The 12,920-nt window shown below is 41.6% G+C and overlaps 1 protein-coding gene across 1 annotated transcript; it reads left to right on the forward strand.

Moving 5' to 3' along the window:
- The first annotated feature begins 1,474 nt into the window (after window positions 1-1,474).
- On the forward strand, window positions 1,475-12,615 carry meis3 (myeloid ecotropic viral integration site 3). Its single transcript, XM_026375291.1, has 13 exons — window positions 1,475-1,744; window positions 2,129-2,222; window positions 6,066-6,205; window positions 6,469-6,643; window positions 6,725-6,775; window positions 6,880-6,930; window positions 7,255-7,404; window positions 7,598-7,706; window positions 8,059-8,204; window positions 8,835-8,911; window positions 9,788-9,846; window positions 10,603-10,689; window positions 11,454-12,615. Exons 2-13 carry the CDS (start codon window positions 2,211-2,213, stop codon window positions 11,651-11,653), a joined length of 1,257 nt encoding a protein of 418 aa, XP_026231076.1. The 5' UTR covers window positions 1,475-1,744; window positions 2,129-2,210; the 3' UTR covers window positions 11,654-12,615.
- The last annotated feature ends 305 nt before the right edge of the window (window positions 12,616-12,920 follow it).

Raw genomic sequence — 12,920 nt, forward strand, 5'->3', positions numbered from 1 at the left:
GTGTTTGTGATGTAAATGAGTGTAATCTACATGTTTAGATAATAGTTACAGATACTGAAGATTTATGGTTCAACAAGTTGAAGAGTCCTGAGGAAAAAAAAAAACAACAACGAGGGAGCTCAAGAAATCTCTGCACTGAGGAAAACTAACGTGAAGGTTTTGCAGAAGAAAAAAGGAAATCTAAATCCCTGTAGTAAACATGAATTCGTCAGATGCATTAATCCTTTTTCATTCAACCTGTTAACAAAGTGAAAACAAGCCTTAGATCGCCTTTTCCAGCCCATTGACACCGCTTCATGGCTGTATTACCGGCTCAGTGTAGGAGGGGGTCGAGCGCTGTGATCACCCCCTGTAGGACACCAGCACCCTGCGGAGTTGAAAGCTCCCCCGGCTGCGGTGACGGTGCACGGCCTTCACAGGCCGCCCCACGGTCAAACTCCATGCCGCCCACGGAGACGACTGCCCCGGCCTGCTGTTGCCCGCCAAGCCGCTGCTGATTGAAATGCAGCCGCCCGTTGGCCCCTCACAGCGGGACCGGGGGAAGAGGAGCGTTTTGAATAATTATTATGTTACTGAGGTGTCATTTACAACACAAGACTGGGATGTTAACTATTCCACCAACATGTGAAAGGTTCTCTCTCCAGCTGAATTGAAAGTTTCTCACGGTAATGGTTTTGTTTTCTCACTTATTGCAATCCACAAAAAGAAGGGCCAAAGGGCTGACATTTGGGCTCTGTCAAAAGGCTGCCCGAGAATAGATGTTGACAAAGACAATAAAACACTTTGAAAGCTATCAAGCAAGTCAATTTCTTGTCATCAAGCACGCTCCAAACTTATTTATGATCCGGCATTAAGCGCAAATAGATTAAACGCACTTTCACTGAAATGATTCTTTATATTAATAAATAACTGTGCTGCAGGCAAATCAGCATTTTTAAAGTCCCTCTTTCTTTGATAAGTTTGTCCAATCTGTAATCAGACCCAACATTTTAAGGCAAACCAGCGCATGACTGCATGTTTCCATGCTGCAGACACTTATTGGTTTGATCGATTGATCCAGAGTTAATTGATTCGTGTTAAATCTACTCACTACAGTGACAGAGTTATCACGATTCTTTCCCGAGTTTCCCCGACATGATAATAGCGCAGCTGCAGCGAGGATGAGGAGAAAAAAGGAGGGGAGGATGGACAGATGATGGAGGAGTAATATCAGCGCGGAGATAAAACAATCGAGGGGGTCTTCTGCTTCTTCTTCTTCTTCTTCTTCTTCTCTGGCGTTTGTGTGTGTGATAAGGAGGAGGAGGAGTAAAAGGAGGAAGAGGAGGAGGAGGGAGGGGGGGGGGGGGCCGAGAGACCCCGTCGCGTTCTGACCCTCCGAAACCTCCCCGCACACCGCCACCACCACCATCAGCACTCCTCCTCCTCCTCCTCCTCCTCCTCCTCCTGCTTCTTCGCTCATCTTGAGGCTGCAAAACACCATCGCTCATTCCCAGCCGTGACATTTTCCAGCCTGACGCCGTGTGCTGCGCGGACAGCGAGCTCAAGCAGCCAAAAAGGAAGGGACCCGCTTTCTTATCTGTCTTCCACGGCACCGAGCAACCCGACGCTCTGCGAGCCGGAGCGAGAGGCGCACCAGTCGGAGGCGAGGCGCTGCAGGAAACCGCTGCTCCTTTTTCTCCAGGGTTTCTGGACTATACCGGACACGGCCCGAACAGGACTCGTCACGGCGACTATTTACGTCTCGGTGGGACATTTTACACCATTTACTTGAGCTTGGTTATTACTCAACATCAGCATCCAATAGCTTTTTTACAAAAGCGTTTAATAGGCTGCGATCTTTATTAGAGCGTTTATTACCTCTTAGCGTTAGAAACCATTAGGCTCTCATAGGTGAGAGGCTATGAGCACATCAGACGTCCATAAAATCTCCAGTCCCATCATTATGTTGTAATACAAAACGCGATGGGCTCGGAGTAAACAGACAGAGAAGGAGCAGGTCCTGGCTGTTTCTCTGCACAGCCTCACGTTGTGTTGAATCTGTGTTGGCGTTTATTGCCTGATGTTAATCGCGTTTCCAACTTAATTGCCAATGCATATAAAGAACACATGCACTTTCTTTTATTTCCAGAGACAGAGGAAGGGAGCAGAGCTCGCTGAACTAGCCGAGCAGCGCATCATCATCTCCGGTGTGGGACTGGCTGTCGAGTCGCATGGAGAAGAGGGTAGGTCTGCTGTTTTCACCACACTGATTCAGACCGGCGCTCGTCTTGGATAGAATATTTTAAAAACCGCTGAGAAAAGATGTAAAGTTGATTAGAAAAACACCATGGCTGGGAATCGTCTCTGCATTTGCCCAGTCTGTGGTCGGGTTTAGCAGCCAGACAGAGCACAAGGCCCAGTGGAAACAGACTAGTGGACCTTGCTGGCATGGAGTTAGTGTTTAGGGGAAAACAACAGACACACGGAAAAGAATGCATCAAAGCCACCGAGAAAGTCACTCCTGTGCTTTAAAAACTATTCGTATACCACCAAATGTTAATGTAAGAGCACTTTACGGTGCTGCAAGGAAACAGTGAGGAACAACTTTGAAACCCACCAACTCTAAACAGTCTCAATTCCCAATGGGCTTCATGAGGTTAAATGCAGTTCAGCTCATGCTGTGGTAAACTTGCAGCCACTTCTTAACACTGTCGATTTGATCAAAGATTTCACCCCGTTCTTAGAATAAGATGGATTTATTGTTGGGTAAACGAGGCGTCATAATGGCACATATAGAGTTAGAGATCAGCGTGTGGGTCATTAAGAGGCAGAGGCAGAGGAAAGGAGATGCAGCTCTTCAACCCGGTAAGTAGGTCAGTTTTTTTGCTACAGTGATTCAGAGGCATGATGGTGGCGATGGTGGTGGTGGACGAGAGAAAGGCAGAGGCAGAGAGCAGGCGGACTGAGACCTCTAAGTGGAAGACAGCAATTAGAGATGAACATTATGAAGACAGAAAATCACTGCTGTGTGGAAACAAAGCTGGCGAGAAGAGCTGAGGGCAGAGGAAAGGTCTGTGCACACAGTAAACACAGATGCACCTTAAAAAAAGAATGTATTAAAAGATATTCAAAATCAAATAGCATAAATAAATGTGTAAAGTCACTATCTTGCAACATCTGGTAATTTGTTCAGTCATAGTTGCTGTGTTGTTGGGATGGTAAGCTTGGATATTATAAGTGACTGGACCTAGAACCTGTTTTACGCTGACACTGGTCCATTTTCTACAGTAATAATGCAGCATAATTAAGTCTACCAGGTCGTCAGTGCACATTTTCAAAAATCTAATAGAAAGTGTCTAATGTGCCTTTGTTGATGTGATTATTAAAAAACAGTTGGTGTTTTGTGGCACTGTGTAGTAGTTTCTGCAACAAGTAGTCTTACAAATACTAGTTTTCGTCTTTTGCGCATTCGACTTGAACAAAATGCGCTACTGCTTTCAAAACTTAGTTCATTCAAGTGCTTTTGTGTCCCTTTATGTGAAAGTTTACTGTACAACCGTTTTCTTGTAGTTTTCCTTTTTGTTTTTCGTACTCATTTATATAAGAATGATAAAAGGATAAGAGCAAATTCAGTGTTAACTATGGAGATAAAATAAGCCTCAAATTTCCAATATCACGGTTTGATCTTCTTGTGGACGCACAGAGACACAAGTGACTTCGAACTGGTTTTTTTTTCTGTGAAGGACAATTTTAGATATAAAAGGGAAAACTTTCACATAACTTCCGTAAACCTAAAGGTTTCATTCATTACAGTAAAAAGTGGCTTTCAGTTCAATTACACGTCTAAAAGTGCCTGCAGTCTAAATATTTTAAGGTATTTAGATATTTGTTTTAAACAAAATGTTTTTGTTTGAATAAAGTGTAATGTTTCATTTTAACATAAACCCAGTTCTGAAGAACTAGAAAACGTTTTTCCCACAACTTATGGTATGTTATAGCTCTTCCCACTACAAGTGACCATAACGCGCCTATTAGGCCTTTAAATAACTTTTCTGTGTTGGTTGAAACAACGCAATTAAAGCCTGTAATGAAAAATATTGTTGCTGCTATCTAAAGCCTGATTACCAGGTCCGTGACTTTAGAAAAAGAGGGAAATTCGCGGAATTTGTCATCTCGACTTGTGCGCTTTGATCCGCTTGACGCACAGAAACCCGATAGGGGCCGTGCGTAAAAAGAGACGCGCAATCCGATAGCGGTGATTGTGTTAATAGCCAGTCTCCATAAAAACTAGAAGGTGTCCCGGGCCAGGGCCGCAGAGCAGGTGCTTTCTGTGATCCCGGTGGCCATATGGGACTCTGAAAAATAACAATTTGATAAGCCATTTAGGACAGTGGTTCACAAAATGGGGTCTGGAGACCTCCAGGGGTCCTGCACAGGGCCAGAAGGGCAGTTCATGCACATTTTCTCTTTTATTTAATTCCCAGCGGTAAACATATAGAGAATATGTGGAATAATTACTTTTCAGTTGGGGGTTTACTGCATCAGTTGCAATTCATCTGGATTCCACAAATAACAAAAATCATTTTAAACACTTTAAGCACTTTTGGGTATCTGCAGGATGTTATGAAGAAAAATACAAAAAATAAATTTACTGTTTTAAAGAACTGCAAATCTAAAAGAACAATTTAAGGGAATCAACCAAGTTGTACAGCAGCTACCAGAAAAATTAAGCAGATCATCTTTTTAATGTCTCTGTCAAAATAACAGTGAAAGGTATCTGGGCCAGGCTACCTAGCAGGTGCTTTCTGTGATCCCATTGGCCCTGTGGGACTGCAACGGGAGTCCCTTTTAACCCAGCAGAAAGAGAAACAGAAGCAGATCTGCTGACCTGAGCAATGTCGCCTCTGAGACAGACAGAAGCTGCAGTGAAGCACAAATTAGCTCCGTAACACAGAGAAACCGAGGGAGAAAAAAAGGGAGTCAGACATGTATATTCATGATGTCATGTGTGTTAAGTGCTGCCGTGTGCATATTTATCTCTAGATGTAACTGTGCATGTTTGTATCAGTGTCTGGGAGTGTGTGTCAGACTCACTGTGTCACTGAGTGTGTGTGAGTGGACCCCACTGAGGCTGTCACAGCGGGGCATGAAGGACGTCTCAGCATGGCTCCTGTCTAGTCTGAGTTAGGGAGGGAGGAGATGGTATTAGCAGCTACAGGGTGGCTTTTTTTTCTATAAAGATCTCACCTCCCTTTGCATGCGTGCACGTTGCACGCAAGACTTTTCAAGAACTAAGAAAAATAGGATTTAGAAAATCTTGACTTCCAGGCATGTTTGAGGTTATTTTACCACTTCAGAAAAGGTTTCATCAGGGTTTCATAATCCAGAGAGTGGTAGAGTTTTCAGCATGTAACCGTTCAGCTGAAGTCGAAACAGAGAAATCACCAAGGTCTTCTTCAGGGGAAATGAGGATACACAGCTAGTTCCCAAAACTGCAGTGGTATTGGTCTAACCGTGGTATATTATTATGTATATAAGTAATTTATACTTCTCTGGCTATGTTGATATTATTATTACTCGGAGGAACATTTTCACCACCCTCAATTACAAATACATGTGTTTAATTTAGCCAAGAAGGGATTGACAGAAAATTAATCAGCAACAATTTGATAATCATTTAAATACATTTTAAAGCAAAAAATATTCATTTTCAGCAATTGTTTTATAGTAAATTAAATATCATTGTATTTGAGATAAGATGAAATATTGTGATTTAGAAATGTTGCAGACTAAAGTAAAATAAACAAATATTTGAAAATAATCTGCAAATTAGTCTGTAGTGTAATCTTTGCAGCCCTAACAGACAACATGCAACACTAAATTTTGTATTAAATGTCGTACACATTTCTGCAAGAGTTTAGACACACACACGGCAGACCTCGCCAGTGTTAGTCCAGTAAGCCGTTTCACTGAAACCCCCTGACAGCTCAGTCACATAATAAAATCACAATAAGATTTGATGTCAGACAGGCACAGATGTCGAACGTGTCTCATGTTTTCTGTGTTTCCATCTAATTGTGTTTTAGTATGAAGAGCTGGTGCACTACTCAGGGTCGGAGGGCATGTCGATGGGGGGGTACGGGGATGATGTCAGGCCGCTTCCTCCCCCACAGTATGGGCCCACCATCCCTGACACCCTCAAACACCACAAAGACCAGATCTATGGGTGAGTGTGTGTTTAAAATCCCATATGTGGTGCAAGCATTGATTTATGAATCCTGTCAGCAGATTAACATACAGTTTATATTTGTATGCTGTATGTGAAAATGCATATGAAGTGTTTACAGCTGTTTCATAAATACTGTGGTGTAACATTTCTAACACTCTCTGTAAATGTATCATGTGCACACTATGTCAACTGTTAACTCTGTTTATGTATAGTATGTTAACTGTGTATATGTGTGTCTCTTTCTGTGTGTGTTTGTGCAGTCACCCACTGTTTCCACTGCTGGCCTTAGTGTTTGAGAAGTGCGAGCTGGCCACCTGCTCCCCTCGAGACTCCACCTCCCTCTCAGCCACCTCCCACCTCCCTGGAATGACCAATCACAGTGACGTCTGCTCCTCCGAATCCTTCAATGACGACATTGCGGCCTTTGCTAAACAGGTGAGTGACAGAAAATCAGACAACAGACATGAGTTGATGCTCGTTTTCTGTATTTGTCTTAATTAGTTGAATTTGTTGCAGATTCGTTCAGAGAAACCCATATTTTCTTCCAATCCCGAGCTGGACAACTTGGTATAGTATACAATACATTACTCTAAAATATAGTGTCAAATTCACTTTCGAGTATACAATGTAGTATATGTATTGATAATTAATTTGCATTCTTCTCTCCACAGATGATTCAGGCCATACAGGTTCTTCGTTTTCATTTACTGGAGTTGGAAAAGGTATGTAGGCTGAACCATGCTACTTTTGCACTTTTGCTAACTTTTTAATCACATTTTTTAGTATTACTACATGTTAATGAGCATTTTGAGCAAACGTCTTACATCAAGTATTTAAATATAAGTACAATAATCAAATAAATAGCAGTTTTTCTGCATATAAAAAAACTTTTAATGACAAGAAAAATAATTACATCAAGTAAATGCCGCATGTGATTATTGTTTAAAGAGAGAAAACAAAAGATAGATTATTAACCCCAGCACTGGTAATGTGTCATCTATTGGTACTAAGAATTTGCAGTGATGAGTATAAATCTGTCTCCAAAGGTCCATGACCTGTGTGATAACTTTTGCCATCGGTACATCACCTGTCTGAAGGGCAAAATGCCCACAGACCTCGTCCTGGATGAACGGGAGGGGGGCTCCAAGTCTGACATGGAGGACTTCACCGGATCCTGTAGCAGTCTGTCAGAGCAGGTGAGAAAAGCTGCTGAGGCACCAAATCTCAAAGAGGATGATGCAACACTGTAATGGAGTCCGCACAATTTATCTATCCAGGTGCATCCCATGGATGTGAGAATACTCACCATGTGGCTCATGACTTGTCCTCTCCTTTCTCCACCTGCTGGGAATTCGTCAAACCTCTTTCTCTGTCTTTTTCTCCCTGCAGAATGCATCATGGCTACGGGAGCCAGATGAATGTGCCACTACTCCCCTGGGAACCCCAGGCACCTGTGGCCTGCCTTCACACAGCACGGCTGACAACTGCAGCGATACAGGTACGTACACACACACTCTCACTGGAAATACTGCACTGTACCTCTGAGGAAATACTGCACTGCACATGTAAAGCAGCAATTAACACATTTGCAATAAAAATATATATACACAGCCAATTATACCTGCACCAAATTCAGTAGACACTAAGGCTGGGCCTATACAGTTGTGCTTTTGGAAAGTGGAAACATCACAAAAGGCTGTCACATTTTAACCCTATGATGGTTGAATGCATTTTATGAATGTTGATACAAAATCTGCTCACCATGAGCTTACATCAGCCCTGTGACCTATAAAAAGACACAAACATAAAAAAAAGCCTCCAGATACAGTGTTTCCATGGTCTCCTTGCAGGTGATGGTCTGGATGGAGGAGTGGCCTCCCCGAGTACAGGAGAGGAAGATGAATCTGACAGAGACAGGAGGAACAACAAGAAGAGAGGGATCTTCCCCAAAGTGGCCACAAACATCATGAGAGCATGGCTCTTCCAGCACCTGTCGGTGAGAGAGAGTTTTAATTTTCTTATCACACTCAACACTAACGTATTTGGACAGTAATTATTTCCTGCAAAACTGTAACAAAAGAAGAATACGTGTGCGTAGCACACAGTAAGAGAATAATTACTGAGTGAGAATTTAGTGTGAGTCAGAACGTCACTGACAGAGAGGGGAAGCGAATGTCTAGTAGAGGTCAATTAAATTAAATGAAAAATCTGGGGATTAAGTGATTAGGTGAATATGCTTGCCATTGAATAATTGCACAAGTGACAGAAATGAAGTGAGTAATTGTTGGTGAGGTGGTTAGATTGATAATTAGCTTCTAAATGAGGCAGGTCAAATGTTGCTCCACTCCAGTTATTACAGTACGTGTGTGGGAGACCGAGAGAGAAATACAGAAATATAGAGAGATAGCGAGATGTGCTGAAGTTAAAAATATGAGTACAGAAGCGATATCAGATGTAACATCATCAGTATTCACATATTGTACATTATTTTCATCTAGATTAAACACATACCTACAATGATTCTGCTTGTCCACATGCATTAGCTTACACTTTTACAACAAAGCTATCTCCTGTGAGGTTAAGGTGTTTTAATTTTTTGACCCCAACTCTGTGTGTTCTTTCCCAGCACCCGTATCCCTCTGAGGAGCAGAAGAAGCAGCTGTCACAGGACACAGGATTGACCATTTTACAGGTCAACAACTGGTCAGTGCACTCCTAATCAATACACTGATTCTGGCCCTGTGGCTTATAAATAATCAGTTAAACTGTCCTGTATAAATGGACGGCCTCAACTTTCAGTTTGACAACATGGCTATTGCCACGTCAATAACCTATTGACTTCAACAGTGTATATGTTTTACAACTCACTTGAATTGCATTTTTGTCTTATTGATTTTACATTATGCATATTTTGTGTGAAAGTTAATTCAGTGAAACTTTGGACCTTTTCTAGACTTTTATAGAAGATTATCATTTGTTTTATTATGGAGAAGCTTATAATAGAGGAAAAAAATGTGTTGCTAAGCATTTTTTCATAAGCCTTCGTTCATAAAACAGAATGGTAAATCAATAATCCAATAATCAGATCATTTACTGCTCCCAAATCCCCTATTTGCTCCCCGGCCACATGTGTATCTGCACAGGGAAAACCGCATGCATATACAGAACATCCACAGTCGATTATTGTTTTTATAATTATCTTGCTTAGTCACATGATCCAAAACAGAACTCCAAAATACGAAGGATGTGTAACATGTGAAACAATATATTGTGTGATATGAAAACTGAAAACCTACATGTTTTTAAATGTACTCCTGAGGTACACACACACACACACACACACACACACACACACACACACACACACACAAAATCAATTGAGATCAATCAATTATCACAGGGTGATCAATACCTGTTTTGCCCTAATGTTGATTTACTTTGCCCTCTGAAAGGGTTAAGTGGTTGTAAAAGGGAAAAGGTTAATAGTCTGGCAGTCTGAGTTTTTCTCTGTTAACGGGTGGCCTTGTACATCTCTCTTTCTCTGAACATACATTTTCTTTATGCCTCTCTCCTGTACAGGTTCATCAATGCAAGGAGGAGAATAGTTCAACCAATGATCGATCAGTCAAATCGCTCAGGTCAGTGTTTATAATTAAGTCAGCCAGTTGGTCAATGTACATATATACTGTATATACACTGACAGTCCAAAAAAAAGTCACTACCTGGATTTAACTGAGCAAATACGTGAGAGCCTCCCATTGTATAATTATTAAGTGGATGATTATGGTTCAGCTGGTAACAAGTTATTTAACCCTAACAGATGCAGTGAGTAGCTTCTAATTTATTAAACCATTTCAGAAGACACATCCTGAGGTCGTGGAAAAGATGTTGATCTGTTTCAGAAGGGTCAAATTATTGGCAAAAGTAAAGCAAAGAAAACATCTAAGGAGATTGATGAAACTACTAAAACTGGGTTAAGAACTGTTTAATGTAAGAAGTTCATGTGGTCTGATGAGTCCAGATTTATGGTGTTTTATTGGAGCATCAGGTTAAGAAGAGGGGCAGGTGAAGTGATGCTCCCATCACGCCCACTGCCTACCGTATAAGCCTGTGGGGGCAGTACTATGAGCTGGGGTTGCTGCAGTTGGTCAGGTCTAGGTTCAGCAATGTTATGAGGTCAGCTGACTACCTGAATATACTCCCATCATCAATGCAAGATCTTGGCAAATAATTAATTCTCTTAACTCTAACGGGAATAAATGTTGAAGATGATGCCACAGTGAATGTGTGCTGTAATCAAACAAAATATGTGACTGGAGAGTGTGTGACTTCTTTTGGATGGGTAGTGTGTTTATATTAGTTTATTCTCTTCTAACGGGGCATGTTGTCCACAGGTCAGGGTGGTCCTTACAGCCCAGAGGGAGCAGCTCTTGGAGGCTACGGGCTTGACAGACAGGCCCATCTTGGGCTTCGAACAGCAGGTATGGCATCCTGTAGGGAGCACATTCTCAACCAAAGAATTATTCTAGTCTGTCAACAAATCCTATGAAATTACAACAACTAGCAACAGTTATTGGAGATCTGGGTAGTCAAAGCTTAATTTAGGTAATTCTTCTTTGCATCAGACTTAAATTGTTAGTAAAATAGTATTAAAACACACTGTGTGTCTGTAGTTTTGATGATGGCACATAAAGTAGTTTATATTGGCTCAATTTCAAACACCACCCTGCTCTCAGAAATACTCACTCACCAATAACCAAATGTGAATTAAGTAAAATTAGTCATCAACAAATGCCTCATGTTTGAACCCCATTTGCCAAACAATTTCTTAATGCTTTAATCAAGATTGAAAAAAGCTTTATAAATCCTAGAGGTAAATTGTTTATTAGTTTTATTTGTGTATTTATTTTTGGATTTCTTGTTATTTGAATTAAACTATTAATTTCTGTACTAAAATATAGACTATCACCTCATCCTCATTCTATATACCCACTGATAATAAAGAAAAATTCTAATAGATAACAAAAACATATTCATCTCTATGTAGACAGAAATACTTGATGCAAGAAAACAATTCTTTAGTTCTCAAAAGTTTTGAGAAAAAAAAAAACAAACTGTGGATAAGGATGGTTTCCTTTGCCAAAGGCAGATTACTAAAAATGTCGTAGACAGTAATTCAGCGCTGTCAAATACTAGAAATGATTTCACTTTATCATCACTAAAAAAACCTGCCTTCTCCCAACAGGTCTCCAGGGGATGTCTTCTTTGCAGGGCGACTATCCTGGCGCTCTCCTGTCTCAACCAGGCTACCCTCCTCACCCAGGACCCTCCCTCCACCCATACCCAGGCCCACACCCGCACGCTGCGATGCTGCTGCACCCCCCGCCACATGCACACCCTGCAGAGCCGCTCCTTGCGCAAGGACTGGACATACATGCACACTAGCTGTGGGGGAAGAGGGGAAATTACCGTATGAATGTGTGAGCGTGTGGCGTGAGATATGTGTGTGTATGGCTGCGTATGTGGAAAGACGCATACAAGACACTATTTAAAGAAAAAAAAGACACATTGCTCTGAAAGTTTACATTTCCCACTGAAAGACACTGACCTCAACGTAGCTGTTCCACACACTAATATACACAAGTAGACATAAACATTATACATACACTCACAGTCTGGACCCACAGGTTTAAGCCATACCTCTTTCAGAGTAGAAGTGCTTCCTCCTCTCTAAATGTCTCCACTGTGTCCTGTGGGTGAGACACATGCTTTAAACTATACTTCCCATCATGCCTGCTGAACCACAGGAAGACGCTTGACTGGATCGGAGAGATGAATATTTATCCGTTGACCTTTTACAACAGCACACAGACGTTACTGGATGGGACTTGATCCTGTGAACACGCCTTCTTCACTACTCCCTGTCTTCCTGCACGCTGACTGTCAAAGACACACACATGTACACACATACACACACACACACAACCCGACACACTTTATTTAAAGCTGATTTGAGTTTTTTCTTATTCTATTTTTGTATTTATGTGTGCCACTCCAGGCAGATTCAGCTTCATGTGAGCTTGTTAAAATGTTAGTGCTCTTCCTCAGCATGAAGCTAAACACTATGAATGACTTCCAGTCTGCCTCGCTTTCGTACCACTGACCTCCTTAAGATGCCAACAGGTGTCTGTTACCTTTCCTACACACATGCATATATACACAACATACACTACACTGTAAGGCATTTCCACACACACATACTCAGACATACACACACAAACTTCTGTAAGCATTTCTAGTACATGTTTGTCTGTCACGGTGGTGTGTGAGGGGAGCTGCGGCCAAAGGACTCTTTAAACATTCAGCTCCCTCTCCACTCCGCACCGATTGCTGAAACATTTCTGAATGATGATGGGAAATACAATGAAAATATTAAAAAAAAAAAAGTTTTTTGTAAGACCTTTCACTGGTTATTTGTTTGTGTGTCGTGTGATTTCACTTGTGGCCACTTTAGTTTGGTGCAGGAGATGATGGGTTGATGGATTTCAAGTTTCAAGAAGGACCTGGATTCAAATTCATAGGTCGGCCCCGTGCCTTTCTATGCGGAGTTTGCATGTTCTCCCTGTGTCTGTTCAGTTTCTCCAGTCCAAATACACACAGTCAGGTTCACTGGTTACTGGTGTTGTCTGTCTCTGTCCTGTGTTAGCAACCT

This window comes from Anabas testudineus, chromosome 13 (assembly GCF_900324465.2).
Source record: "Anabas testudineus chromosome 13, fAnaTes1.2, whole genome shotgun sequence".
NCBI classification, from domain to species: domain Eukaryota; kingdom Metazoa; phylum Chordata; class Actinopteri; order Anabantiformes; family Anabantidae; genus Anabas; species Anabas testudineus.

Coding starts and splice junctions, on each gene's coding strand:
- meis3 (XM_026375291.1), top strand. Junction 7,707..8,058: donor TGACAACTGCAGCGATACAG/GTACGTACACAC, acceptor GTCTCCTTGCAG/GTGATGGTCTGGATGGAGGA. Junction 9,847..10,602: donor CGATCAGTCAAATCGCTCAG/GTCAGTGTTTAT, acceptor TGTTGTCCACAG/GTCAGGGTGGTCCTTACAGC.